The sequence below is a fragment of the Rhipicephalus sanguineus genome, chromosome 2, assembly GCF_013339695.2.
Source record: "Rhipicephalus sanguineus isolate Rsan-2018 chromosome 2, BIME_Rsan_1.4, whole genome shotgun sequence".
In the NCBI taxonomy this organism is placed as follows: Eukaryota; Metazoa; Arthropoda; class Arachnida; order Ixodida; family Ixodidae; genus Rhipicephalus; species Rhipicephalus sanguineus.
Genome location: NC_051177.1, coordinates 139,495,949 through 139,520,434, shown reverse-complemented (window position 1 = coordinate 139,520,434; position 24,486 = coordinate 139,495,949). Strand labels below are relative to the sequence as shown.

The 24,486-nt window shown below is 47.1% G+C and overlaps 2 protein-coding genes across 2 annotated transcripts in view; one reads left to right on the top strand and one right to left on the bottom strand.

Moving 5' to 3' along the window:
- Positions 1 to 20,633, bottom strand: part of LOC125757378 (tigger transposable element-derived protein 6-like) — a 39,945-nt gene extending 19,312 nt beyond the window's left edge. Inside the window, exons 1-2 of the mRNA XM_049412931.1 lie at positions 20,464 to 20,633; positions 8,750 to 10,224 (exon numbers count right to left, since the gene is read on the bottom strand). Of these exons, the coding sequence (XP_049268888.1) occupies positions 8,750 to 10,224; positions 20,464 to 20,633 (1,645 nt within the window). The remainder of the gene's footprint in view (positions 1 to 8,749; positions 10,225 to 20,463) is intronic.
- Positions 20,634 to 20,807: 174 nt separating this feature from the next.
- LOC125757377 (uncharacterized) lies at positions 20,808 to 23,007 on the top strand. The gene is made up of 2 exons (XM_049412930.1): positions 20,808 to 20,852; positions 21,725 to 23,007. Exons 1-2 carry the CDS (start codon positions 20,808 to 20,810, stop codon positions 22,373 to 22,375), a joined length of 696 nt encoding a protein of 231 aa, XP_049268887.1. The 3' UTR covers positions 22,376 to 23,007.
- Positions 23,008 to 24,486: the final 1,479 nt, after the last annotated feature.

The following is a 24,486-nucleotide window of genomic DNA, read 5'->3' as shown; positions in this document are numbered from 1 at the left end:
ATTCCTCAGCGCTGTCTGCCGGTTCTGGTGGCTGCTTAGCTGGAGGATCCTGCTTGCTTTTGAGTTGGCTCGGGGAAGGAGTGGGCTGCAAGATGGCTGCGACTGTTTGTTGCTTGTATTTCCCTTGAGGGGCCTTGCTTCTTGCGGCCTGGTGCACTCGTGGCGTGGAGAATTTCCCAGTCCCCCGCGTGCGGAGACGTGAGGTTTGGGTGCTGGGCGCCGGGTTTTCACGGAGGAGGCTCGTGGGCGCCTTCAGTTTTCATGCTCGGGTTCGTGCCGAGGCCGCAGGCGATGTGCGAGGCGGTCTGAGTTGTCTTGTTTCAGTCTTTCCTGTTTGGAGGAGGTGCGCTGCTTTTTTGAGCAGAAGGTTGCATGCTTTGGTGTGGTCGGCGATGTCGCCAAGGGCATATCCAGGTGGAAAACCCTCGGGTAAATTGTCCGCGATCAGTAATGATGGTGGGGCACCGCAGGTTGCGATGTCATAAAAAAAGCAGAGAAAAAAAAACGAGAAGACGGAGGGAACTACATCTTCTTTTAATACTTGATAGCCCTGAAAAGGGCTGCACGTGAGGTGCTGTTCATGTCTAAGGAAAAAAAAAAGAAAAGACGCACTGGTGTGTGTGAACCTAACTAGAGAAAACGAAAACTGGAGAACGAGAGAAAAAAAGGGACGTGCTGCCTTTGTGATGATCAGGACGGAACTCTAGACATTTACATCATGGGGTTCCTTGTACTTGGCAATGGCATTTACTTCGTTTTCCTGGCCTGACCTCATGTACTGCGTAGTATGATTGCTTGTTTTCGCTACAAATGATAAATTTTTCATCTGCGGCTGATTTTCTTAGCACTATTTCACCAAAGCGAGATGCTGCGAGTCTTTTCTTTTGTTCTTCGTGCCACAATGGTGTATTTTGCCTCCTGGTCATTTTCTTCAGTTCATCGGCTTCTTCCATGGACAATGAGCATGACATGTCTTCCCGAACTTCAGGTTCCTCATGTGACTTCATTACGTGTCGCACTAGGGTGGCAGATTTCATCTGGACAACAATTTCTTTCTTCAATATTGTCTGCGAGCATGGTGCGGAACCCACTTGCTTTAAAGCTAGCTCAATGGGTCTTCAGAGCAGAGGGTGTCACTAGAACCTTTGTGCTATCAAATGACTCTGCTTGTTGCTTTGGTAACTTTCTAGGAATGTGCTTGGTAAACTCAAGTTTGCAGAAGGTTTGCGACTTGGAGCTTCCACTTATCAAAGTTGATAGGGCACGATCTTCTCGGCCTTGATGTACATGAGATCGTGTCGGGTATGAATAAATGGCCCATCATATGAATGTCCAACATGTGCCACAGCAAAGCTGAAACATGTTTGCAGAAGTCACCAGCACCAGCTGTACACAAACAATGGCTGTATTTCACACTACTATCCATGCACACAACAGACACTACGTCGTACAGCTTGCCCACATAAAGTGATGCCCCAACTTTTGCTTTGATAAAACTAGCTGTTTTGTCACGATGCAGCAGTATGCTAGACACTTTGTTCACCTTGAACACGGTTGCTCAGGAACATGTCCATTATCGAAGGAACATGGCAAACGGTGTCTGCGTTGAACACTGTGGCTCAGTTACACACCTAACTGACAAAGAAAAAAGTACACTTTGGCTGGGTACTACAGTCGTACACTGCATTAGTGACTGAACAGAACTTTACAATTTGTGATGGAGCTAGCAGAAGCTGGAATGCAGCCACTTAGAGAGGCGCGCTGAACGAGCAAAGTGCAAACTGTTTCTTGAGTAGAAAGTTGCACCCCAACAAGCTCGCTTCTTTTCTGAGCTTCCAGATATGCATGCTAACGATTCAGAAGGGTGGCAGCTTGGGCTAGTTGGTAGGTCATGACAATTGTTATAGCGCGAAATCAGGACAAAGACAAAAGGTACACGAAGACGAGCGCTAACGATTCCTTGAAGCTGAAATGAATGTTCTCAACTCTTTTTATTATTGGAATGTTGAGGATAATGCGTTGTGAAAAATATGACATGCTTCTAAAGTTTTCTGCACAGACTTTCTGGTTGACACTAAATCCTCTTTCTACATTTGCCTGACTGTGGCTAAGGACAAGCAAAAGTCTCACAATTCTCCAGAGCTCAATGTAGGGATAGTCATGACAATGGTTATAGCGTGAAATCGGGACAAAGACAAAAAGTTCATCTGTGTGTTCCGGTGATTGATGTGCCAGCGGTGTCTGTCTTTGGTTTCTGACGCAGCTGTTATCTTTCGGAACATCGCATGCTGCTGGTAGGCCCGACAGGCTTGCATCAATGGCAGTGGCAGGCGACCCATCTCGTTCTTCGTTGATGCTGTGGACACAGCCGGTAGCGTCTCATCCTCTTTGAAACACTCGCCATGGCAATAGTTGGAATTTTCCCTCTCTGAGAAAAAGCTGTGCACCACCCTTCGCAACATGCTCAGGTCGAAATTGTCGAGCTTCTTCACCTGCTCATGGCCCTTTCCACAAGAACTATTTTTGGTGGCAGCACTCTACCCGCTGCCTCTGCATGTGTTGTCCACTGTGTTGCGACTGGGGGACTGGGTATGTGGACGCGGAAGCCACCAAAGGTTAGGAGACCTTAGAGTGTAGGGCCCGAAATTCAGCACCACTTTTCGTTTAAAACAACTGTATTTACAATATGTATAGTCCGTAAAGTGATTACAGAAATATCTCCAAATGTCAACTGATAAGGCCGCCGAGCCTTGTCTCTGGTTCTTCAAGACCGGCCTCCTCCTCCATTGGGGGACGGCAGATTGCAAGAGGGCAAGGGGCCCGCAGTGCTCGTGCGGCACAATCCGATCAGAGCCGTGACAGCATGCGGGGCAGCCCGCTGATCACATGCTGGCCTCATTGTCTTTGCTCACCCTTTTTCTTCCGAAGCACGCTGCTTTCCATGAAGATTCCAGTGCAAGGGAAAGCCAGCAAGACAATGGCTATGTTTTATCGGCAGGGTCGATGTAATGCATGGGAGAACACGTGCGGCATGGTTGCCACTGAGGAATGCACACCTCTGCAGGATGTTCCCCCATCTCCATTTCGGAGAATGCCGGCCCAATCACAACATCCAGCATAGGGAACCAACGCTGGAGTTTCCGTGCCGCCCTGGCGGTCAAAGCGCGCACTTCTCAGCCGCTCCCGCGGACGACACGCACAAGGATGGCTACTAGCGAAGGCGGTGCGGGCACTGAACGCCGAACAAAAAAAGGAGGCCGACGGTTACTGCAGCGTATATAAGTGTCATAACTACATAGGAATGAGAGGTGATAAATCTTTCTACGTCTTTCCTGCGAAACCATATGAGCAAGAACGGAGGCAACGTTGGATAAAGCTGTCAGGCGAGCGGGGTAAGTTCGGTCCTCTCTGGCGGCGTCGGGCTGGGGTCTAAAGCGAATTTCGTGTGTTTCATTGTTTTATACAACAGTGAAGACGACCAGCATGGGAGCACTTGAGTTGACGACGTTGCGTCGGCTAAGTTATTGAGCTCGAGTGCTACGGCTGCGACGTGCTTGCAGGCGCCGTCGCAGCCGACCTTGCAGGAACAGGTGGCCCCACTTATCAGGCGCTGAGGCGACAGCTAGAGGCGAACACATAAAAACTGCATTAAGTAAATGTGCACAAGTTTTCGTTCGAAATGAAAACATGTAGTGCCAGCGTTGCGATCACACACGGAAGTCAACTCGCTGTACGATTAAACCAACTGTGCGATTTACTGCGTACAGCTTCGCGCTTATTTTACACAACTACACGCGCCGTAAAGAAACACGACAGGAACACGCGGTAATAACCGATCTAGCATCAAATGCTCGCTTACCTGAAGTGTGACATCGTAGCTGGCTTGGTGTACTTGCGAGTGGCATTTCGCTGCAACTTGAGAATCGCTGTCACGGCACGACACCGTCTCTTCCACATCGTACACGTATTTCGCCTTGCACAGCTTCGCCCCGTTTTCAAGTGCCTTTCTGCGGAAGTGGTCCTCAGGCCATGTTATTTTACTAAAACCATAGTGGAGCACAACTGGCGCCACAGCTGTCGACAACTTAAACAAGCACGGGACCGAGAACCCGGGAACCACGCTAGCGGGTTTACGCAGGCGCGCTCGCCGCGGCACACTGCAAAAAATATATAAAGCTTTGCAAATTTTCTTCAGTATTCTTTCGTTTGATGGTGCTAGCTGAGTGAGCATTCGCAGAACCTCGTTAATGTTTTATTTTCTCTCTCTCAGAAGCTTGAACCGAAGCGAAACGACGCGCACAGCCGAAACATATGCGAGCTGCAACAAATGTCGTAGGATCGAGCGGCGGACTTATGCCGCGACTTCCCGCCAGGCGCATTTTTTCGGCGCGCCACCTATCCAGCGCTGGTCTCCCATAGCGTTTGCTTGCTCACCTGGGTGAGCTTTGCTGTATTTGGAATTCATGAATTCAGACTCTCCCCGCACTTGATGCAAAGCACTTCAAAAATGTTTAAAGCTAACTGCTTTGACCGCTTAAGGAAACCATGCCCAATTAATGATAGATGACCACCGCTATCACGCACACCTTTGAATGTGCACCCACACACTTTTGTCTGCTTCCCGTGCCACCTTATATTCCCTAGTCACCCTGCGAAACCAGTTACTTTGCTTCTCTTGTGTAGTTGAATTTCGCAGCATCCTAATAAGACACACACACACATACAAGCGACTCGGGACACACAAGCGAACGGGAAAAGCACAAATTTTGTGCTTCTCCGGTACCTGTGTTGTCCTGCGAATATTGTTGCTTGTACTAAATTTTTGCTCGTCTTGTTCACTCGTGCTTCTCCCTGCGTAATTTTCTTGTGTTTATCTTAGTGACGTGCTGCAAGATTCAACTATATACAGTCAACTAGCCCCTACCATGGCTCTTTCTCATGTACCCCATTTTTAGGGTACACCTCAGTCAATGCATTAATCCTTCCTGGATTCCTGGAGACGCTGGATTGTCTGGCATGAACGGGCTAATTCGCTCGCCTGTGTAGCTGTTCCAGGCGCCAGACAATCCCGATCCAGCCCAGCAAAGCATACTTCTTGAAGCACCGAATAATGTGTGACAATAAACGCGACCATTGGTATTGCACCTGTGAGACCTTGACTTTCATAGTGCACATACAGACAGACATCTACAGACATCGCCTACATAAACACACATTTTGCTTGTGACACCTGGTGACCTGCCAAGGGGTCACTACTCTCTCTGGTGCTTACCCAAATGAAGCAGATCGCTTAGCACTCTCTCCCAAACACGCCTTCTTTCTCTCCCCACATGCAAGTCCTTGACCGTTTCATTCGGCTAGAGGAATGGAATTTTTTTTTTTCTATGAAGTCAGCCTCATGCGGGAGCCTCCTCTCTGACAGTCACTTTCATTTCGTTCAAGCGAAGTGCTCCATTGGAGAGGAAGTTCTTTTGCCGCAATAACTTATATTGCTTTCTTTGAAAGTGTAATGGAGCGGAGAGTCATGCTTGCATGTCAACCAACGCGCATGTGCAACGCTCCCACTGCTTATTGTTAGCCTCCTCGGCTGCATTGCTGAATAAATGCTTTTTGTTCCTTCCTACTCATTAGGCTTACATGGTGTCAGAAATGGGCATGGCAGTTAGCCTCTGCCATGCAACAAACCTTTCCATGCTCAGCCTCCAGCTACCAACTGTACCATGGCAAGTTGTTGGGGTGGATCTTTTTCACCACGAACGCAATGAATACCTGATAGTGGTAGATTCTTACTCATTTTTCTTTGAAGTTCGCCAGCTTAATTGTGCCACCGCGGCTGCTGTAATCAATGCAAGTGCAGAAATCTTTGTGACGCATGGCATTCCAGCAAAAGTTGAGCAGTGACAACGGCCCACCTTTCAACAGTGCAGCCTTCCACACTTTCACGAGTAAATTTAACATCAACCACATCACTCCTAGCCTGTACCACCTGCGCGGCAACGGCTTAGCAGAATGTGCTGTTCAGGAAGCTAAGCATCTGCTAAACAAATGGCCGTTTTCCACCCTTGAATATTACAATGCGTTGCTGGAATGGCGAAACACTCTGAGGGATGAATGGCTACAATCGCCAGCTCAAAGGCTCGTGGGACGTCGCACCAGAAGCCAACTCCCGGTCCTCAACTGTCACTTGGAGCCAAAGATGGTCCCGACAGAAACCGTTCATCAGCGACTGCAAGAAATACGACATAAACAGCGTTGCTACTACAACAGAACGACACGGAGTCAGCCAGACCTTCATAGCGGGAACCGAGTGTCCGTATATGACACGCACAGCAGAATGTGGGCTCCAGCCATAAGGGTTGGTCCTGTCAGGCTAGCGCGATCGTATGCAGTGGCTACAGACAATGGGCAGCAGCTATGCCACACAAGAGAACATCTTAGGACCAGATAAGTCGTGGCACCTGCCCGTGAGTCCCCGCAGAAACTCAAGCAGCACCAACAGACGCAACTCAAGGCCTTCTTCGAAGAAGTGAGCGCACACGGTGAGAGCCGCAACGTTACCCACTGCCCGAATATAACCAATAGCAAAGCTATCCATGTTTGCAAACAAAAATGTCCTGTAACACTTGGTTTTTTTTTTTTCTCTTTATTTTGCCCCAAAAGAGGGAAGATGTAATGGAGTGCAAAGTCATGCTTGCACGTCAACCAACGCGCATGTGCTACGCTCCCACCGCTTATAGACAAGGCAACGTAAAGTTTGCGTGCGGCGCCAGCGCCGAATGCTCCCCTGGTAGGCCGCTGAAAACCTCGAAGGTCGTCCGCTCGCCCGCGGAAGTGATTGTGTGCTGCCGCGCGCGCATTTTCGGCGGAGCGCGTGCTACCGGTGATTGCGTTTCCAAGTTGCAAAGAAAGCCACGTCATTCCACAAGTCTGTACGCACCATTCTTATGCCGCGCAGTGCCGCGTCAGCCTTGGGAAGATTATAAGCCGTGAATTGAACTGTGAAACCGCATATTCAAGGGAAATGCACAGGCAAAGCAAGCGCCAAGCTGTGCGCAGATTCAAATAAACATTTATGTTGCGCGCCTTATTTTGATCATTGTCATACGGCAGATCGAGTGGTCCCTACGCATGCGGCAATAAAGGTTACTCCTTCCATATCGTCGCATCCATTCAGTACCTTCAGGAAAGAGCAGACTGAAACACCAGCTGATGTGAAAACCCGTCGTGGTACTGCGCATACCGCGAAATACTTAACATAGTGACCGCCATTGCGTATCTGCACTGGTGCTCTCCGATAATCTTACTTCCGATAATCTTACTTCCGATAATCTTACTGCTCAGCACAACGTGAGAGAAGAACGCATGCACGGGTGCCTTCGAGAGCGAACGCGTCGCCCAAGCACAAAACGAGAGGGGGAGAGAGAGAAAAAGCACGCGCGCGCATGCAGCGAGACAGAACGCACGCAGCCACAATGTAAACAAACCGGCGGCAGAGCGCCGTACACGACCACATAACGAGATTTCCGTAAAAGGGGGTGCTTTTCAGAAACGCACAGCAGTGCCCCCTGATCCAGGTTTTCTCGTCTATTGCTGGCTTCCTTATATACCCGGCTGCATTGCTGAATAAATGCTTTTTGTTCCTTGCTATTCGTCTGGCTTACAGGAAGCATTATTGGATCTTGCTGGTAGTGGTGATAGTCATCTTCGTCGACTTTCCGGAGCCATTGTTGTTAGCACAGCCATTGTCTTTGCTTGACTATGCACCATTTCTTGTACCTAGCTTTGCAAGTCTTGTCTGCGGTCGGGTGGTTTCGTTTGCCTGACTGGCACTTTGGCTGACACCGGTAACCATGTATGGGGTTGAAAAATACGCAAATGACACATGTGATATATGTCAAGCAGAAAGAGCCACTCTACAGCACATGCTATGCGATTGCGTGAAACACAAGACTCGGAAGCAGTCTCTTCAGAGTACCTCTGGGCACGGTGGCTGACCGTTGTTGTGTAGGACAGGAGCGCGGCGTAACCCGCGGCGGGCCGACGGAGAGGCCGAACGACGGGAGGGCGCGCGGAGTGACGACGCAGAGACCAAGCTTCGGCGAGGCTGACGGAAGACTGCTCTCCCGCGTTTATTGCAGGCGGTTTTAAGGAGAGAGAAGAAAGGCTATTGGTCAGCGAGGCACGGGTCACATGACCGGCATGACCACGCCGGATTGGTGGTAGCACAGAGGCATGGCAGAGACCCAGCTCCCCCCAGTAGCATGAATAGAAAGCACAACAGCACTGGTGTCTCAGCATGGCACCAGGGGTCGCACGACACAACAACCGTGCTATACAACCCTGATGTCCAGGACCAAATGTAGTCTATCCAGCGAGCTCAGGAGGGCAGCAAAGAAACAAGATCTCCAAGCTGCATCCTAGGTGGTCCGAGCACAGACCAGCAAGTTGCTAGGTTCTGTTTTAATAAGGTTATACAGTCAAATCTCGATATAACGAATTATGCGGGACCGCCGCAAATCGTTCGTTATTTTGAAATATTGTTGTAATGAAAAACTTCGATTGTAGGCCCGTGGTTAAACCAAGGAGTGAACATGACGTACCTTGACAGTTGCCATGTGCGCCGTCAAGCAAACGCAAAAAATCAACCTCGAAAATTTTACGCTCACTTCAAAAGTTATTTATTTGAAGAAATCAGTGATTTATTTTTGACGCGCGGAGCACAAACGGCTGATTAAGTACGCCTCCACACCTTCCACTTGACGTAGCACCTCATCGGGCACATCACTGCACCGACCAATGTAAGTGCGGACTTTGTCCATATGCACTAAAACATCCGAGTGCGTTACGGACTCATCGGCCTCGGTGTTCGGTGTCGTAGATTCCTCATCCTTCGGGTCGTCGTCGTCACTGGAGACGTCGTGAACGCTATTGACGATCTCCTCGGTCGTCAAGTCCGCCGACGTTAGCGCTGCACAGTCGCTCTCTACGTAGTCATCGAAGGATGAGACGTCGGGCAGCAGTTCCTCAACCTCAACCTCAGTCAACAGGTCTCCTGGGGTGCTGTGGTTCTCTTCCAGGTCGTCTTCAAGCTGCTCAGGCGCTTTTCTTAGGCCTGCTTTTCGCCAGCAGTTGCTGATTGTGGACATTTTCACGTTCCACCAAGCTCCCGTTAGCATTTCCACCGCTTGACGAACGTTGATCGATGTCCGCTGCTTTAAGCAGAGATTGATGATCAACCGCTGCACAAGGCGCTTGCGAAATTCCACCTTAACACTTTTTATGATTCCTTGGTCAAGGGGTTGCAGCAAGGAAGTGTTGTTCGGAGGCAGAAACTCCAGGCGAACGTGTGCTGAGCAGTTGTTGACGATCAAAAGAATTTTTCTGTTTTCTTTCCTCATTTGATCGTCGAGTTTGAGGAGCCACTCCGAAAACAATTCTCTTGTCATCCAGGCGCGCTTGTTCGCACGATAGTCGTATGGTAGCGATACGACGTTCTTCAAGCAGCGGGGCTTTGCATACTTCCCGATGACCAGCGGCTTGATCTTCTTTGTGCCCGATGCATTGCAGCAGAGCAAAACCGTCACGCGGAGATACGACTTCTTGCCTCCTTTACACTGCTGACCTTTGAAGTGCATCGTCCCATCCGGCAGAAGCTGGTAAAAGCACGCAGTCTCGTCCGCGTTGAAAATGTCGTCCTCAGAGTACGACTCTGCAATCCCTCGGAAACGATCATTCCACCAGGAATCTGCACCCTCTTTGTCCGCAGCCTTTTCTTCACCTGACACTACCTGCCAGGTTATGCCGTTCCTCTGGCGAAAACGAAAAAGCCAACCCGAACTTGCATCGAACCCAGTTACTTCAAGTGCGTCGGCGAACTCGCGGGCTTTTTCTTGAAGCATTGGGCCAGACACTGGGACGTTTTGCAGCCTGGCATCTTTAAACCTGGTCAGCACAGCTTGGTCGACATCTTGAAAATTCCCCAGGCGTAATCGTTTCCTCGTAGGCGCAAGTTGCGACTCTCTGTGAAGCTTCAGAACCTTTTCTCGGTCTTTCAAAATGGTCGCGAGGGTCGATGGGGCAATGCCACGCTCTCTGCAAAGGTCGATTTGCTTTTTGCCAGCGTCAATTTCCTTGAACAAATCCACCTTTTCCTGCAGGGAAAACTGCTTGCGCTTCTTCTTAGCGCCTGCACCTGCTATAGGCATCGTCGAGTCACCCAAAAAGCTGCAGAAAGATGTGAAGAAAACCGACAACACACGGCAAACTTCGCGCGAGCGTGACACGAACAACAAGGTTGACGAGGCCGCTAGGGCTGGCTAGGCCTGCCGTACATCAAACCATGTTTGTGTGGTGGCGCTAGCAGTTGGCTCTGAATACGACGATGATGATAGCTACCGTTTTCGAGGCGGGCATGAAAAAACGGCGTATGCTGTGCCCCACGAGAGTTGCGGTGCCGTCACTTTTTAATAAATTCGTAATACTGATGTTCCTTGAGTATAGGCGAGCAAATAAATTATGTACGTTATTCTGAAATATGCGTTAATTTGAAATTCGTTGTTCTGAAATATTTTTACATTGAAAATATAGGCAGTCTGGCGGGGATTTTCAAAATATTCGTAATTTTGAAAAATTCGTTAATCCGGTGTTCGTAGTAACGAGATTTGACTGTACCACCACGACCATGCTTGGAAGTAGAGACTAGGCCACCTTAAGCTGCTTTTCTCTTTCTTTTTTTTTTCTTTTTCTTTTTTCTTCTGTCTAGATATGGTTCGCCCTCCTGCATATTTAGTTTTTGGAGACTAGAGCCATGGTCACTAGATTGGAAACGCACACGGTACGGCCTGTCGTATGCTCTAAAACCGTCATGGTGGGGCTAGTTACACATGCCATCATGTGGCGCCACCGGAGGGAATGGGTGCCGCAAGTACCTGGGGTATCACATGCGCTGCACAGTGCAGCTTTGATGCTTGAGCGCACGCGTCTTCCTAATGACGTGTGAAATCTTTTCAATTCCACTTAGCTTACATATCAGTTAATTACTGCTCTTGATAGTGGGTACCGGCAGCTACGGTGGAATTTTCGGTGTTGCATTGCCTGAGATGCAACTTCATGCACCAATTGCATTTCACGAAAGAAGTAATCATGGGCATTTTCTGCTGGTGTCCTAGATGATCATAATTAACTGATCTGGAGGTGTTAAACCTTGCCTTATTTAAAGGTAAATGTATTTGACAGATCTCTATCTGGCTGAGTAAAATTATAAGAAAAGACTCCCCAGCCAAGTTTAGTTTTTTTAGTTCTTAATTTAAAAAAAACGGCCCTACGTTTCGAGGCCCATTCGACCTCTTCCTCAGGGGGTGACCCTCCGGCCGGCTACGAAGCGAGTGCTCTTTAGCAGATGTGTCCCTTTCCACCGTCGTTCTCCCCGCCACGCTTGTCAATGCGTTGCCTTCTCCATTGATTTCGAAGGCCGTGTACATACATGCTCGGCAGCGCTCCCCGGCAACCGGTTGATGCTTCCCGGTGTCATTTGTATATGGCAGGAATTCAGATATTGTCTTTTGCTGGGCTACCTTCCGTTTTGGTGACCTAGGTGTTGTCAAAGTTGATGCGATGGCCCAGCTTCTCGCTGTGTTCTGCGAGAGCGTTTCGTATTGCTATGAAAGCATTTTGTACTGTTATCCATAATAACTGATTAAGTAGTTGAGGTTTAATAATTGAGGTCTACACGTGAGTAAGGATATAATGGAAAAAACTTTATTACACGCACATGTACAATACAACACACGTTTTATTTGGTCAAGTTCAGTGTCCAGGCTGCCTCACCCAACCAACTTCTTTCCATGGGGAGAAAGGAGTGCAGTCTCTCCTGTCGGGGTTCGCAATCACTGGTTCTTGGAGAGACGGCGTTTTGTCGCTTGGTTATTTGGTCTGCTTGTCTGGTTTCGGTGTTCTACTGTTTTATTACAGTACCCGTTCAAGAGGTAGGTAGTGACCGCTTCTTCTCCTTTGTTTGCTCCTTTTTAGAGTTGCAGATGACCTTTGCGTGTGTCAATAGCGTCGTGACAACCGATGCTTTGTGGGTGGTGGGGTGGTTCGAGTTGAATTGTAGATATCGGCCGGTGTGCGTTGGTTTTCGGTAAACTGAAAACCTTGCCTAATGCATCAAAATTCTTTCTTTGGCTCTTAGTTTGTCCCTTCAGATTTAATCTTTCATTCAGAAAAGACTACTTCAAAAATTCCAGCTGCCACTGTTTATTTAACGTCAATTAAGCTGAAACCTTTTTCTTCCTCCATACATTGTTTATAGTACACAAACAATAAAGTATCACATACTACAGCCACGACTTAATCCTTAACATCTGTGCGACCCTCTCATTGAAGCGGATTCGAGCCACTTAGAAACTTCCCTGACTGTGAGCATGAAATCAGGACAAAAGACACAAAGGTAACTGATTTAATACCTACTCAGTGCTCTCCTATGTCATTTTCTTGTCTTTTTACACAGCTACATGAAGACCGTTAACTCGCCTCACAGCCTCAAAACGTTTCTTGACAGTGGTTTTTGAACCAGCTTTAAAAGCTGTTCAACCGTGGCATTGAATTGCTAGTCCAGTTGCCCAGCAAAGGTTGGTGCAACTTCCTCAAAAGTATTTTGCAAAGTTCCTTCGAATGCTCCGGGTCGTTCGCTTCGCACATAAAAACGGGACACCGTGTGGTGTGCAGCAGCATTGCTGACAAGAGCAAGGTGCATAGTTTTCCACTCGTTCTCACATCCACTGACTTCGTCACTCTGTTGACAAAGTTGCATGTCAGCTTGCAGATTCCGATGAGCGCTAAATAAAACCACAACCAATGTTCAAGCGAACGTGAAAGATTACATCATCTGTACACAAAGGACCATGTACAGTACTCATGGATTGTAATAGGACAATTTAGGGCTAAGTAATGTACATGTTTTCGTTTCTACAGTCTTCAATCTGGGTCATATCGGCGTAATTTCGACTCGAACGCGTAGATCAGAGCCTACATTGTTTTGAGGGACCAGATTCATCACAACATGACGTGGTTATCTGGAGCAATTGCAAATAAGTCATTATACTAAAAATTTTGGTGTCGTGTTTGAAGCCGTAAGTACTGTACACTGACAAACAGGAATGAAAATAGAATGAATAAAATATTACTGAAGGGCAGATGTGGCCTCCGATACCTGTACCCAAAATCACACTACGGCAATGATAAGAATATGCATTCACCTAGAAAGACAGGGGTAGTGCAGTTGACCAGGTTCAAAGGGCATCTGGGTGTGGATTCATAAAATTCTGCATCCCGAATATACGTGGGAAGTTTTCGGAAATCAGTCACTTATTTGCCTGCGAAATTGGATGTTTTAGCTTTGTAGCAGGGCAAGCACGATATTTGGCCTGTGCTTTCATTTATGCCACCAGACACACTTAAACTTGTGGATGATGTAGGATTCACGAGCCTCCTGGTCATAATGTGTTTTGAAATTGGTCTGAAGTACTCTATAAGTGAGAATGTGTGGAAGGGGTTGGCCGAGATTATTGACATGCTTAAAGAGAGGAAGGTGCGGTAGGGCCTTTACATGTGCTCTGTGGTTGTTGATTCTAATCCTGAATGCAGTCTCAGTTCGACCAATGTACTGGGTATGGTTTAAGGTGCATTCAAGAAGGTAGTGATGTTTGCGCTGTCACAGTAGAAATTACCGCTTATCTGATAAGAAAATGAAAGCGCGGTACTGGGGATGGCAGATACTTTGTTCATCATTGGACAGAGTTTGCACCTAGGCTTGTTGCAGGGGCCGCTGCCTGTGAATTTAGGAATGTTGACTTTAGATGATGATACAATATCTCTTAATGTTCCTGGCTCGTCTGTAGACAATGCATGGGTGTTCAGGGAAGACACATCATAATTTGTCACTTTCAAGGAGAATGTTATGGTGCCTTCCAAGGATATGGTTTACGTTAGGGGGAGAAGCTGAATATGTTAGGATGAGATTGGGGGTGGTATTTTGAAGGCGTCCGCTCTGTGCAAGGCTGGTGCAGAAGCCTAGCTCCGGTTCCAGCCGCACACAGTTGTACCGTGCATGTGTCAACGTCCCCTTCCCATAACGCGAGTGATCGCAGCTACAATGGGTTCGGGCGAATAAGGCAGCAGGCTAGAACAGCAGACAACACTTTATTGCTGCACTAGTGATAACTCATAAATGTCGCGTAGAGGGATAGTCCACTCTAGTAGAAAACAAAGGGTAACGCTTACTTTTTCGTCGATGGTCGGCTCGCGGGTCCTTGGGTGATGATGTGATGTGTGTGTCGTTCCCACAGGTCAGCAGAGCAAGAGAGGCTGTTTCCCTGCCCGGTCGGCTGTTTTATTCACCTCCCGTCTCCCTCCCCCCTGCGAGGGTTGTTTCCCTCGCAGGGGGCGAGAGTATCTTTTCCCGTGAGCCGGGAAGCGAGGATTAGCGCGCGGTGCAGTGGAAAAGAGGGGGTTGCCAGGAAAGGGGCGACGGTGCTCCTCTCCAAGTGGCCTCTTGGCTCCCGCCACCAGTCCGTGATCGCGCCAGCATAAGGAAATGGGCGCGCGTGCTCTCCCATAATTTACAGATTACGATTTCAGGTTTTCTATTCGGTGGTGGCAATCCTGCTTTTCAGCATTCTTAATAGCTTCGTTGATGACAGATGGTGAGTATTTTTGCCATCCGGCGTGTGTGGTCATTGCTTACTTGTTGACAGTTGTGGGCGAAGTCAGCCGGATTAAAACACAATATGCCTAAACCAAAGGGACTGGCGGTATGGTATGCCGAGATTGCAGTGTTTGACGTGATTGCTGCTAAAGTGGAGGTACTGGTGTCGGTCAGTTGGTTTCCTATACACTGAGGTCACAAGCTTGCGGTCCAATATTTTTTACTGAACCCTCAAAGAAGGTAATGGTAGATGCCGAATATGAGTGAGAGAATGAAATATTCTTGTGGGCGTTTTTGAAAGCACTGATGGAATCTACGAGTATCTCTTCTTCGTGGCACCAAATGAAAAAGATGTTTATGAACCTTCAATAAAAAAGCGGTGAAATAGGGTGCTGCTTAAAAAGTCCAATTTCAGTGTGCCCCAAAAAATATTGCCATTGTTGGGGCCTATTTATGTTCCCATCGAGGTTCTATTAATTTGGACATAGTGCGTGCTATTGAACTTGAAGTTGTTCATCTCCAGAATGAGCTTCAGAAGTGTGCCGAAAGTTTTACCATCAGTTGAACTTTTCTGGGCTGATATTTCGTATGCCTGAATAACAGATTTAATGACGTCTGAATGTGAAATATTTGTGTAGAGAGAGGCGACGTCGAGCGTAACCAGTAGACTATCCTGAGGCATAACCAGATCCATAATGTCAGCCAGAAACTGATTGGTATCTTGGGACATAGGAAGGAACCAGTTGTTGTTCTTGGCTTTATCCATTGTTCAGAAAAGGCCGCGCCGCCGAGCATCGTTGATGACAGACGGTCGGTATTGCCATGTAGCGTGTGTGGTCATTGCTTACTTGTTGACAGCTGCAGGCAAAATCAGCTGGATCAGACACACAATACGCCTAAACCGGAGGGACTGGTTTTTGGTATGCCGAGCTTTCAGTGCGTGACGTGGCTGCTGCTAAAGGGGAGGTATTGGTGTCTGTCAGTTAGTTTTCTATACACTGAGGTCACGAGCTTGTGGTCCAATATTTTTACTGAACCCTCAAGGAAGTTAATGGTACATGCTGAATATGAATGAGAGAATGAAATATTCTTTTGGGCGTTGAAAGCACTTATAAAATCTACGAGTATCTCTTCTCCGTGGCACCAAATGAAAAAGATGTCATTGATGAGCTTTTGATAAAAAAAGGCGTCGAATAGGGTGCTGTTAAAAAATTTATTTCAGTGTGGCCCAAGAAATATTGACATTGTTGGGGCCTCTTTATGTTCCCATCGAGGTTCCATTAATTCGGACATAATGCGTGCTATTGAACTCGAAGTTGTTCATCTCCAGAATGAGCTTCAGAAGTGTACCGAGAGTTTTACCATCAATCGAACTGTTCTGGGCTGACATTTCATCTGCCTGAATAACAGATTTAATGACGTCTGAATGTGAAATATTTGTGTAGAGAGAGGCGACGTCGAGCGTAACCAGTAGACTATCCTGAGGTATAACCAGATCCATAATGTCAGCCAGAAACTGGTTAGTATCTTGGGACGTAGGAAGGAACGAGTTGTTCTTCTCGGTTTTATCCATTGTTCAGAAAAGGCCACGCCGCTGAGCACTGTTGTTATCGCAAACTAGCAGTGTTGCCAGGAGGTGCACTGAGGGACGTGTTCTACAGGATCCAAACTTGGCGAAGGAGCGGGAGACTTTGGGTGTAACCCTGCAATGTCAATTCGAGAACGCGGTTGGCGGTTATGCCGAAGTTGTGCAGGCGACAAGCCTGTAGTAGCTTGAGGCGTAAAGCGATACGTGCCTAAGTACTCCGTTACAGCTTGTTTCAGTGGGCAGCTTTCAAGTTGAGTGAGCTGAATTTGCTCTTTCAAAATGCGGTTGAATCGTTCAACTTGGCCGTTAGCTTGTAGATAGTAGTTCGAAGAGCAAAGATGCTGTATGCCTCTGCCGGAGAGGAACTTCTCAAATATTTGAGACTTAAACTGAGGACCGTTGTCCGTGACGATTGCCTCTGGAAAGTCTTCCCTACTGAAAAGTGCTGACAGAAATGTAATTACCGCTTCAGAAGTGACTGCATGGGTAAAGCAAACCTCAGGCCACTTAGAGTGGTAGTCAACTAATGTAATTGCAAATCTGCAGTCGAAAGGAGCACGTTGGAGTGGACCGACAATGTCCATGCCTAGCTTTTCCCAAGGTTTATTTGGCCATGGGACAGGCTGTAAGGGCGCAAAAACAGGTTTAGCAGATTTATCTGCTGTTTGGCATACGATGCAGTCGCGAACTGCATGTTCAACTTGGCTATCCAAGCCAGGTCACCAGTATCGTTCTCTAAGTCGCTGCTTAGTCCTGACAATTCCAGGGTGACTTTCATGAGCCAGCTGTACAAGTTTATTGCACAGTGAAGCAGGAATGCTGACTCTATCTGCGCGGAAAACTGTAAGTTGTCTACAAGGACAGCTCATTTCTGATTGCAAAGTAGGGCAGTAGTTATGGCTGAAGAGATTTCTTTTTGGCCAGCCGTTAGCGATGTATGGAATCACTTGTTGCAAAGTAGTATCTTCAGCAGTTGCTGCCTGTAAATCAGCTTTACTTATGCATGGAGTGACAAGTGAGATTATCTCTTCTTCCAACTCTTCTTCCAAGTCTGGAGAGACTGGAAGTTGCAAAGGCAAACGAGAAAGTGCATCCACTACAACATTATTAGAACCTTTGCAGTACTCTACAGTGAAGTTATAGTACAAAAGTCTGGCACACCAACGTGAAATGCATAAGGGGCGTCAGCCCTCTGATCCAGCAGAAAATAACATAAGTGCTTGATGATCAGTGCGTAATGTAAAATGTCTACCCAAGAGGTATACATGCCATTTCTCACAAGCAAAGAGGCATGCTAAGGCTTCACGCTCACCAGTAGAATATCTGCGTTCAGCAGGTGACAAGGTTCTCGAAGCAACTGGTTACCTTTGCGTTGTTGAAACACAGCACCCAATCCTATGTTGGAAGCATCAGTCGTTATGACTATCGGAAGCTTCTCGTCAAAGAGTTGAATGACTGGGTTTTCAGCTAGTACTTCTTTGCTATTGTTGTATGCTGAATTGGCTTCATGCGACCAATTAAATGTTTGGCCTTTACGCAACATGAAGCGCAGTGGTTCAACAACGTCAGTATAATAGGCAATGAACTTTGAGTAATAGCGAGCGAGACCAAGAAATGAATGTAAGGATTTACAATCTGTTGGAGCAGGTGCATTAACCCCTTAAGTGCTTTATTTTTTTGAAAATTTCCCAACCAAAAGTGCATATTTTTTTTATTGCTGATTTCGAATCTGATTGTACTAAAAAGTACTTAGTCGAAGTTGAAATAATATTTGTACCACATACTTAATCAAATCAAAACACGGAATAACACAAGGGGGCCTGCTGCAGCTCCTGCACCAAAAGCGAGTTTTCTTTCTCAACTATTTCCTGTTTTCTTCTTCCGAGAGCAAATGAAGCACTTTTGAAGAAACTGCTGAATATATTCCATAAGGTCATCTGGCGATGATAAGTTGAAAGTCTTGTCTGGAATGGCCAAGAATGGAAAGCAAGGAGGCTTCACAGGGAGGATTGTCTGCATCACGCAGGATCCATTGGCGAGCACTCGCGATGTTCGCTTCCGAGCTGTTTTCATCATCACCAGAGGAGATGCTCAATTCACCGCCATCGCTGTCTTGTCTTCACTTCCGGACACAAGATAAACATCTGTTTCCGAACCATCATCACTCGAAGAAGATGACGAAAATGAAAAGCTTCTTTTTCGTGTTGACGAGCCAGCTATGCATGGGTGGCCGCCACCGCAAGCCATCGTTTCATACAAAAACCGCGCTCTTTCCGCGGGTGAAAAATAAATTGTCAAGTAAATGCTGCCATCTGGTGGATTACACGCAATCTAAACTGTAGAAGAGCGCCTCTTGTCCTGAACGCTAGAAGGGAGTACCTATTCTGCTAGGACGAGCTCTGCTCGTCCAAAGCAGTTAAGGGGTTAACAATAGCGTGCACTTTGGACTCGAGAGGAGACAATCCTCTGGCACTGACATTGTGTCCTGAAAATTGGATTTGTTGGACAGCAAAGACACATTTGTCATTCAGTTTCATCCCTGTTTTACTTATGCGGCCTAGTACTGCTTGCAAATTAACATCATGTTCAGCACGCGTTCGACCCCAGACCAAAATGTAATCTAGGTAGCACAGTACTCCAGAACAACATTTCAAAATGTCTGACATCATTTTCTGAAAAACAGCAGGGGCAGATGCAAGCCTGAAGCAAACTCTATGGTCATGCGTTACACAAGTGGTTTAGTCCCTACTTGATTCTGACAAGTGAACCTGATGATATGCTGATGCAAGATCTAGCTTTGAAAAGTAAACAGCACCTGTAAGTTGCTGGAGAAGTTCTTCGATGTGGGTCAAGGGAAACCCATCAATCACGATAGCTTTGTTTGGTTCACGCAAGTACACACACAGTCTTAAGGAACCGTTCTTTTTCTTCACCACGACCAGTGGAGAGACCCAATCTGATGCTGAAACACGTTCGATGGCGCCTGAATTTTCAAGACGAGAAAGTTCATTGGAGACTTGTTGACGAAGCAGGAATGGTAATCTGCAAAGCTTGGCAACTACTGGCTGCACACCTGGGCGCTGTTTCACCTCGTGCATGTAGCCTTTCACCAGGCCAAGTTCCTGGGTGAAAAGGTGATGAAATTCGGACAGAGTATTAGCAGGAATTCTTGGGGTTGCTGTATTTTAATCTTGTGAGCAGGAAGATGTAGCGCCGTCGATGTATGTGGAGGCTTCGAATGGCATCCAAACCAAGAAGTGAAGAACCTTCTTTTGTCACGTAAAATGTGACTGTAGCAGTGGTATCGTTGCACCAAACTTTTGTGGAGAAGTATCCGACATTGGGAATGCATTTCTTTGAATAGTCCTGAAGGACAATGTAGGATTCAAGAAGTCGGGTCCCCGGAAAGTACTGCTTGAAATCTTGTAAGTTCAGCAATGAGACGGTCACACCGGTGTCAACGAGAAAAGGAATGTTTACTTAGCCAACTTGAACAAAAATCTTCAGTGGCGAAGGACGGCTGGAGCGTTCATCAACGTTTAGAATAGTAACTGTATTTGTTACTGCAGTATCTCGCACTTGGGCTACGTTTTGTTGCGAAGTTCTGATATTTGATGAGCGGCAGACAGCTCGGAAGTGGCCTCGTTTCCCGCAGGCAGAACAAGTGTGGTTGTGGGCAGGACAGTTTGAAAAATTTGCATAATGTTCAGACGATCCGCATCTATAGCAGAAACACGATTCAGATCGGTGCGGTCCATCCTGGTGTCTTGCATAATCCGATGAAAGATGGGGACGGGTGTCATGTTGCTTGCGGCCATGTTGGCTTCCTCCCAAGTTCTGTCGGGGAGGCCGGCGGCCATGATTCTTTTGTTTTGATGAAGTGGAAGCTGAAGTGTTTTGGCGGCCATCTTGCGTACCCGCCTGAAATCCGACCCTGTCAACTTGCGCGTTTGCGAACTCCTGCATTTCGAGTTCGGTACGCTCCTCTTCTTTGGCAATTTGGATTGCTTGGTGTAAAGTAAGAGTGTGACCTAGCTGCAGAAGTCGTCTGCGCACCTGTTGTGTGGTAACTCCGCTGAAAAGCTGATCGCGAACCCTGGAATTGACGGATGTCCCGAAGTTGCATCGGCTTGCCATCGTCTGTAAAGCAGAAACATAGTCAGTAACTGACTCCCCCAGTAGCTGCTTGCGCATCTTGAAGTAGTGACGCTCCAGTATTTCGTTGCTCGGAGCTTTGAAATGGTTCTCGAGCAGCGCTGCGATGTATTCATCTTCCTTCGTCCCGAGTCCCATCGCTATTCCCTGCCTGTTCTTGGGCATCTTGTAGTGTCCAGTAGACATCCAGGCCTTCAACCCCCAGTGCATTTAGTAGTAGACTCTTTGTGAGAGCAGGCTGGGCGGTGTCTCCAGCGGCGACGTCGACGCACGTCTGAAAAACATGGCGCAATTTAGCCCAAGGCACGGGAGGAGTACCCGAAGTTTGTAAGAACGGCGGAGGGAGCAATAGCGGAGGTCATGCTAGAAACTTACTTCACTGAAGAGTCGCAGTCACCACTATGCGTTGGCGAGTCACTGGTGCCAACAAGCATTGGCAATATGTGCGCAGGGTGTGGCCGCAGTAGGCCTACCGCATTCCGTGCAGCGTGGAAGTGGGGTGGTGCCCCGTAATGCGGCGAAAAAGGTGGCTATCCGCGTAGAAAATCGGCGGAAAATCCTGACGAATTACAAAGAATGCTTACGTTTTGTTCATCTCATCGCCACTTTGTTGTGTTGCCACCGGATACCAAAGGAGGCGCCTTCGCGGTGGAGCGCACGCTGCGTACGTCAAAGCAGGCCGGGAACGGGGAGGGGACTGCCCTTTATTTACAGAGAACGTATAAACATTGTTTACAGGAATTTATACAAGAAATGCCCGTCGTGTGGCGCTTTGTACCATACCTTGAGAAACCGAAACTGGCAAAAGCATGAATGCGCGACGCAAGTTTCATGCCACATCTTGAGTGTGCTTGAAAGTGTGTGGGCCAACATACTCTTAATCGGCTGCCATTGAACAATGTATCTCTTCTTTCTTTTCTAGTAAGAGCTGTGTATATAGACAAGTTGGCCTCCCAGACAAATATGTGTTACTATATGGGTGTCATACTATCAATTTTGATCACAGTGGAGCCCGACCGGGTAGAATTTCTCTACCATGATTATTTACTGTACACAAGTTGCAGAAAGAGTCAATCACTGTTCAGAAATTTGATCCCGATTGGGCTTAATCGCTTAAGCTTAAGCGACGGCAATTACGACTGCAGCTTCGCAAAGTCGTACTGTCTTGCTGCAGCTTTTAGCAGACGACTTTTTCTACAACTCTTTTCTACTTCGACTCAGGACAGGCATGCAAGGGCAAGAACTGGCCAGGAATTTTCTAATGTCTGAAAGTGTAGTGGATTAACTTCCTACAGCAAGAGCTTCGGCACTTAACACCCTTCCCAACTCATGATGACATAAGACCTTACCTACCGAAGTGCTTCTATAATATTCCTGACACCCATCTTGTTCTCGATGCCATAGAGGTGAGAGTGCAGAGGCCTTCATCATTGAGTGCACAACGCCAAACATTCTCACCTTACAAACATTACAATACCAACAAGGCGCTTATTGGATGTACCCCAGATGGATACATCACGTATGTGTCTCGCCTCTGGGGAGGCTCTAGCTCTGACAAAGCGATCCTTGAGAGCAGTGGTCTTCTTGACAAACTGGAGCCAGCTGATGCAATAATGGTTGATAAAGGTTTCATCTTCCCTTACTTGCCAGCAGAAGTCACAGAGTCTCATGAAAAGCAGATGCCTGCAAAAGCAGTTGATGAAACCAGGCGCATTGCTTCTGCAAGGGTGCACGTCGAAAGAATCATTGGAAGAGCTAAAAGCTTCCATATATTGGATAGACCCTTTCCTACCGCAATGATAGACATTGTGGAGCAAGTTTTTGAAATTTGTTGCCTCCTGAGCAACTATAGGGCTCCCTTTGATCAAATAGGCCCATTAAGACTTGCAAGAGCACCAGTATTGTTTGCGAAAGGAGGCCAAGTCTGAAGATGGAAGGATGAAATTGGTCAGGGCTGACAAAGTTAGGGAATGTTGATTTGGTGGCTGCAGCCAAAGTAGTAACAGAAGTTTGCATGTTTGGTTGAACTTACTGTAGCCAAAAATTGTAGTGCAATGTTTTTCAGTCAATCTTGTTGTCACACTAAGTATATTTGCCCTCGTGCTGCAAGGAATTGTGCTACAGAAGCCCTGTATAGTTATAATTCATCTCGGGCTTTCCACGAGAGCTTTCACAAGCCACGTCAAGCCCCATTTGTCATAACGTTAGTCACAAATCACGAAAGAGTTTATTTGCATGTGTTACACTACCCTTGTCTTTCATAAGTAATTGCTTTCAGCAGAACATGCAAGCCAGGGGCTGGTATATTTTTTTATTTACAATGCAGCTAGTCTCTTTGACACCATTTGCTGATGCCTAAGGAAAAAAAGGAATGCTTGCATGCATTGGTTTGAAAAGTATAACTGAGCAGTGTATACACGCATGATTATGCCAAGACTGCCATGGATGTCACTGAGTTTTGTATTGTATTCATTGAGAACTTGATAATATCGGGGGTTTAACATCCCAAAACCAGGATATGATTATGAGGGACGTACTCGTTGAGAACTCGCCTGGAAAAAGACTGTTCTCCCCAGAAGAAAGTGATTGTGAGCGAAGTATGGTGTGTTACTTCAAATTTTTTATTTTGATACTCAGGCCTTCTACTTCTACACATGTGCAGACATAAAATCAATCTTTGAATTTTTTGAAGGGCACACTTCCAGACGTGTAAAGCCGCCCAATCCATCTGACGCACCTTGTCAGGAACTCTGGTGCAAGTGCATGCTTTGTGAAGTGCAAGTGTCCTGGCAGCATTTCCAGAGTCCAGAAATTTTCTCAGAACTCTATCCTTTCAACGTGGAGATATGGAGGCTCTCTTGGCACTTTTCGTTCAGTCCATATGACAAAATCACACCAGTTATGGCCTTGAACCTGATAGAAATAGGCGTGGTCCCGCTTTAGCCAAGCACCTTCTTCTGTGAGTCTGCAGCAGAAGTTTCTGCCACTGTAGGCGTCTTCACACTTTATCCCTTTTTTCGAAAGAGGGCATTTCACTTCAAGTAGACCTTCTTTTCCGTCTACAACGACAATTCTGTCTGGTGAAGCAGCTAGGAAAGCGTACTGGCTGTGGAGGTGTAGCCCTGTTTCCAGGACTGCCACGCTTGAGTCTCTGGCCTCCAGCAGCTTTACATAAGCCTCTAGAGCATCTGCCTCGTGCTGTCTGCCATGTACAATTGCTTCAGACGTGGCTCTGTTCCAAGGGTACAATATTGCCTTTAGCAAACTGTCCGGTTTTGTACAACGGCAGATCCTTTCAAAGATGGATGCTGTTAGCCATCCAACCCGTGCTGCATGCCACTTCTTGTTAGATGCTTGTCTGACTGTTTGATGGCTTATCAGATCCCTCTCTGTCTGGCTTAGTGGCTTCATTGTCCTCATGTACGACTGTACCTCACTTGCTGCTGGCTCGCTCCAGAGGTCGTCGCTGTCCTCCATGGGCTGCTTTTTGTTGCGTGGTTGCTTTGTCTTACCTTTATCGGTGCAGCACATGTATCGCAAAGCTTGAAGATCAGGACAGGCAGTTGCCAGCTGATTCCTCAGTGACTCAATGTCATGTAGACTAGGAAGCGGTGCACTAGAGCAGGGGTCATAGTCGCGTTTCCGCTTCCCACGTGTAGGCTTGTTTATAAAATGCTTTTGGAATGCAATTTCACTCCAAGGCTTTCTTGCAACTGGTTTCCTTGATGCAAGTAAACAGGAAATAGGGTATTTCAGTTATGCTGCTAAAGAAAGTGTGTGCTGTGCATGTTAGTTATAAAGAATACATGTTTATTTGAGAGAGAGCATATGCATGTGCACAAGCATGGCTGTTCAACACATGAGGAACTGTGTGTGTGTACTATGCTTTGTGGTGTGTAAACAATGTAACACTGTTGAATAAACTGGCATGACTGAGTAAGCAGTCATGAAAATGCAACTCTACGGGCTGCTTTCTGATTTACATTTTGTGAACGACACACAGTGGCCCGCGAACACAAAACACTATGTGCACCGCAGC

What these genes read in the sequence shown, in the direction of transcription:
- LOC125757377 (XM_049412930.1), top strand. Translation starts at nt 20,808, where the DNA reads ATGCTAGAAACTTACTTCACTGAAGAGTCGCAGTCACCACTATGC. An exon ending in AGTCGCAGTCACCACTATGC is followed by an intron (nt 20,853 to 21,724) that starts GTTGGCGAGTCA and finishes CTGAAAGTGTAG; the next exon opens with TGGATTAACTTCCTACAGCA.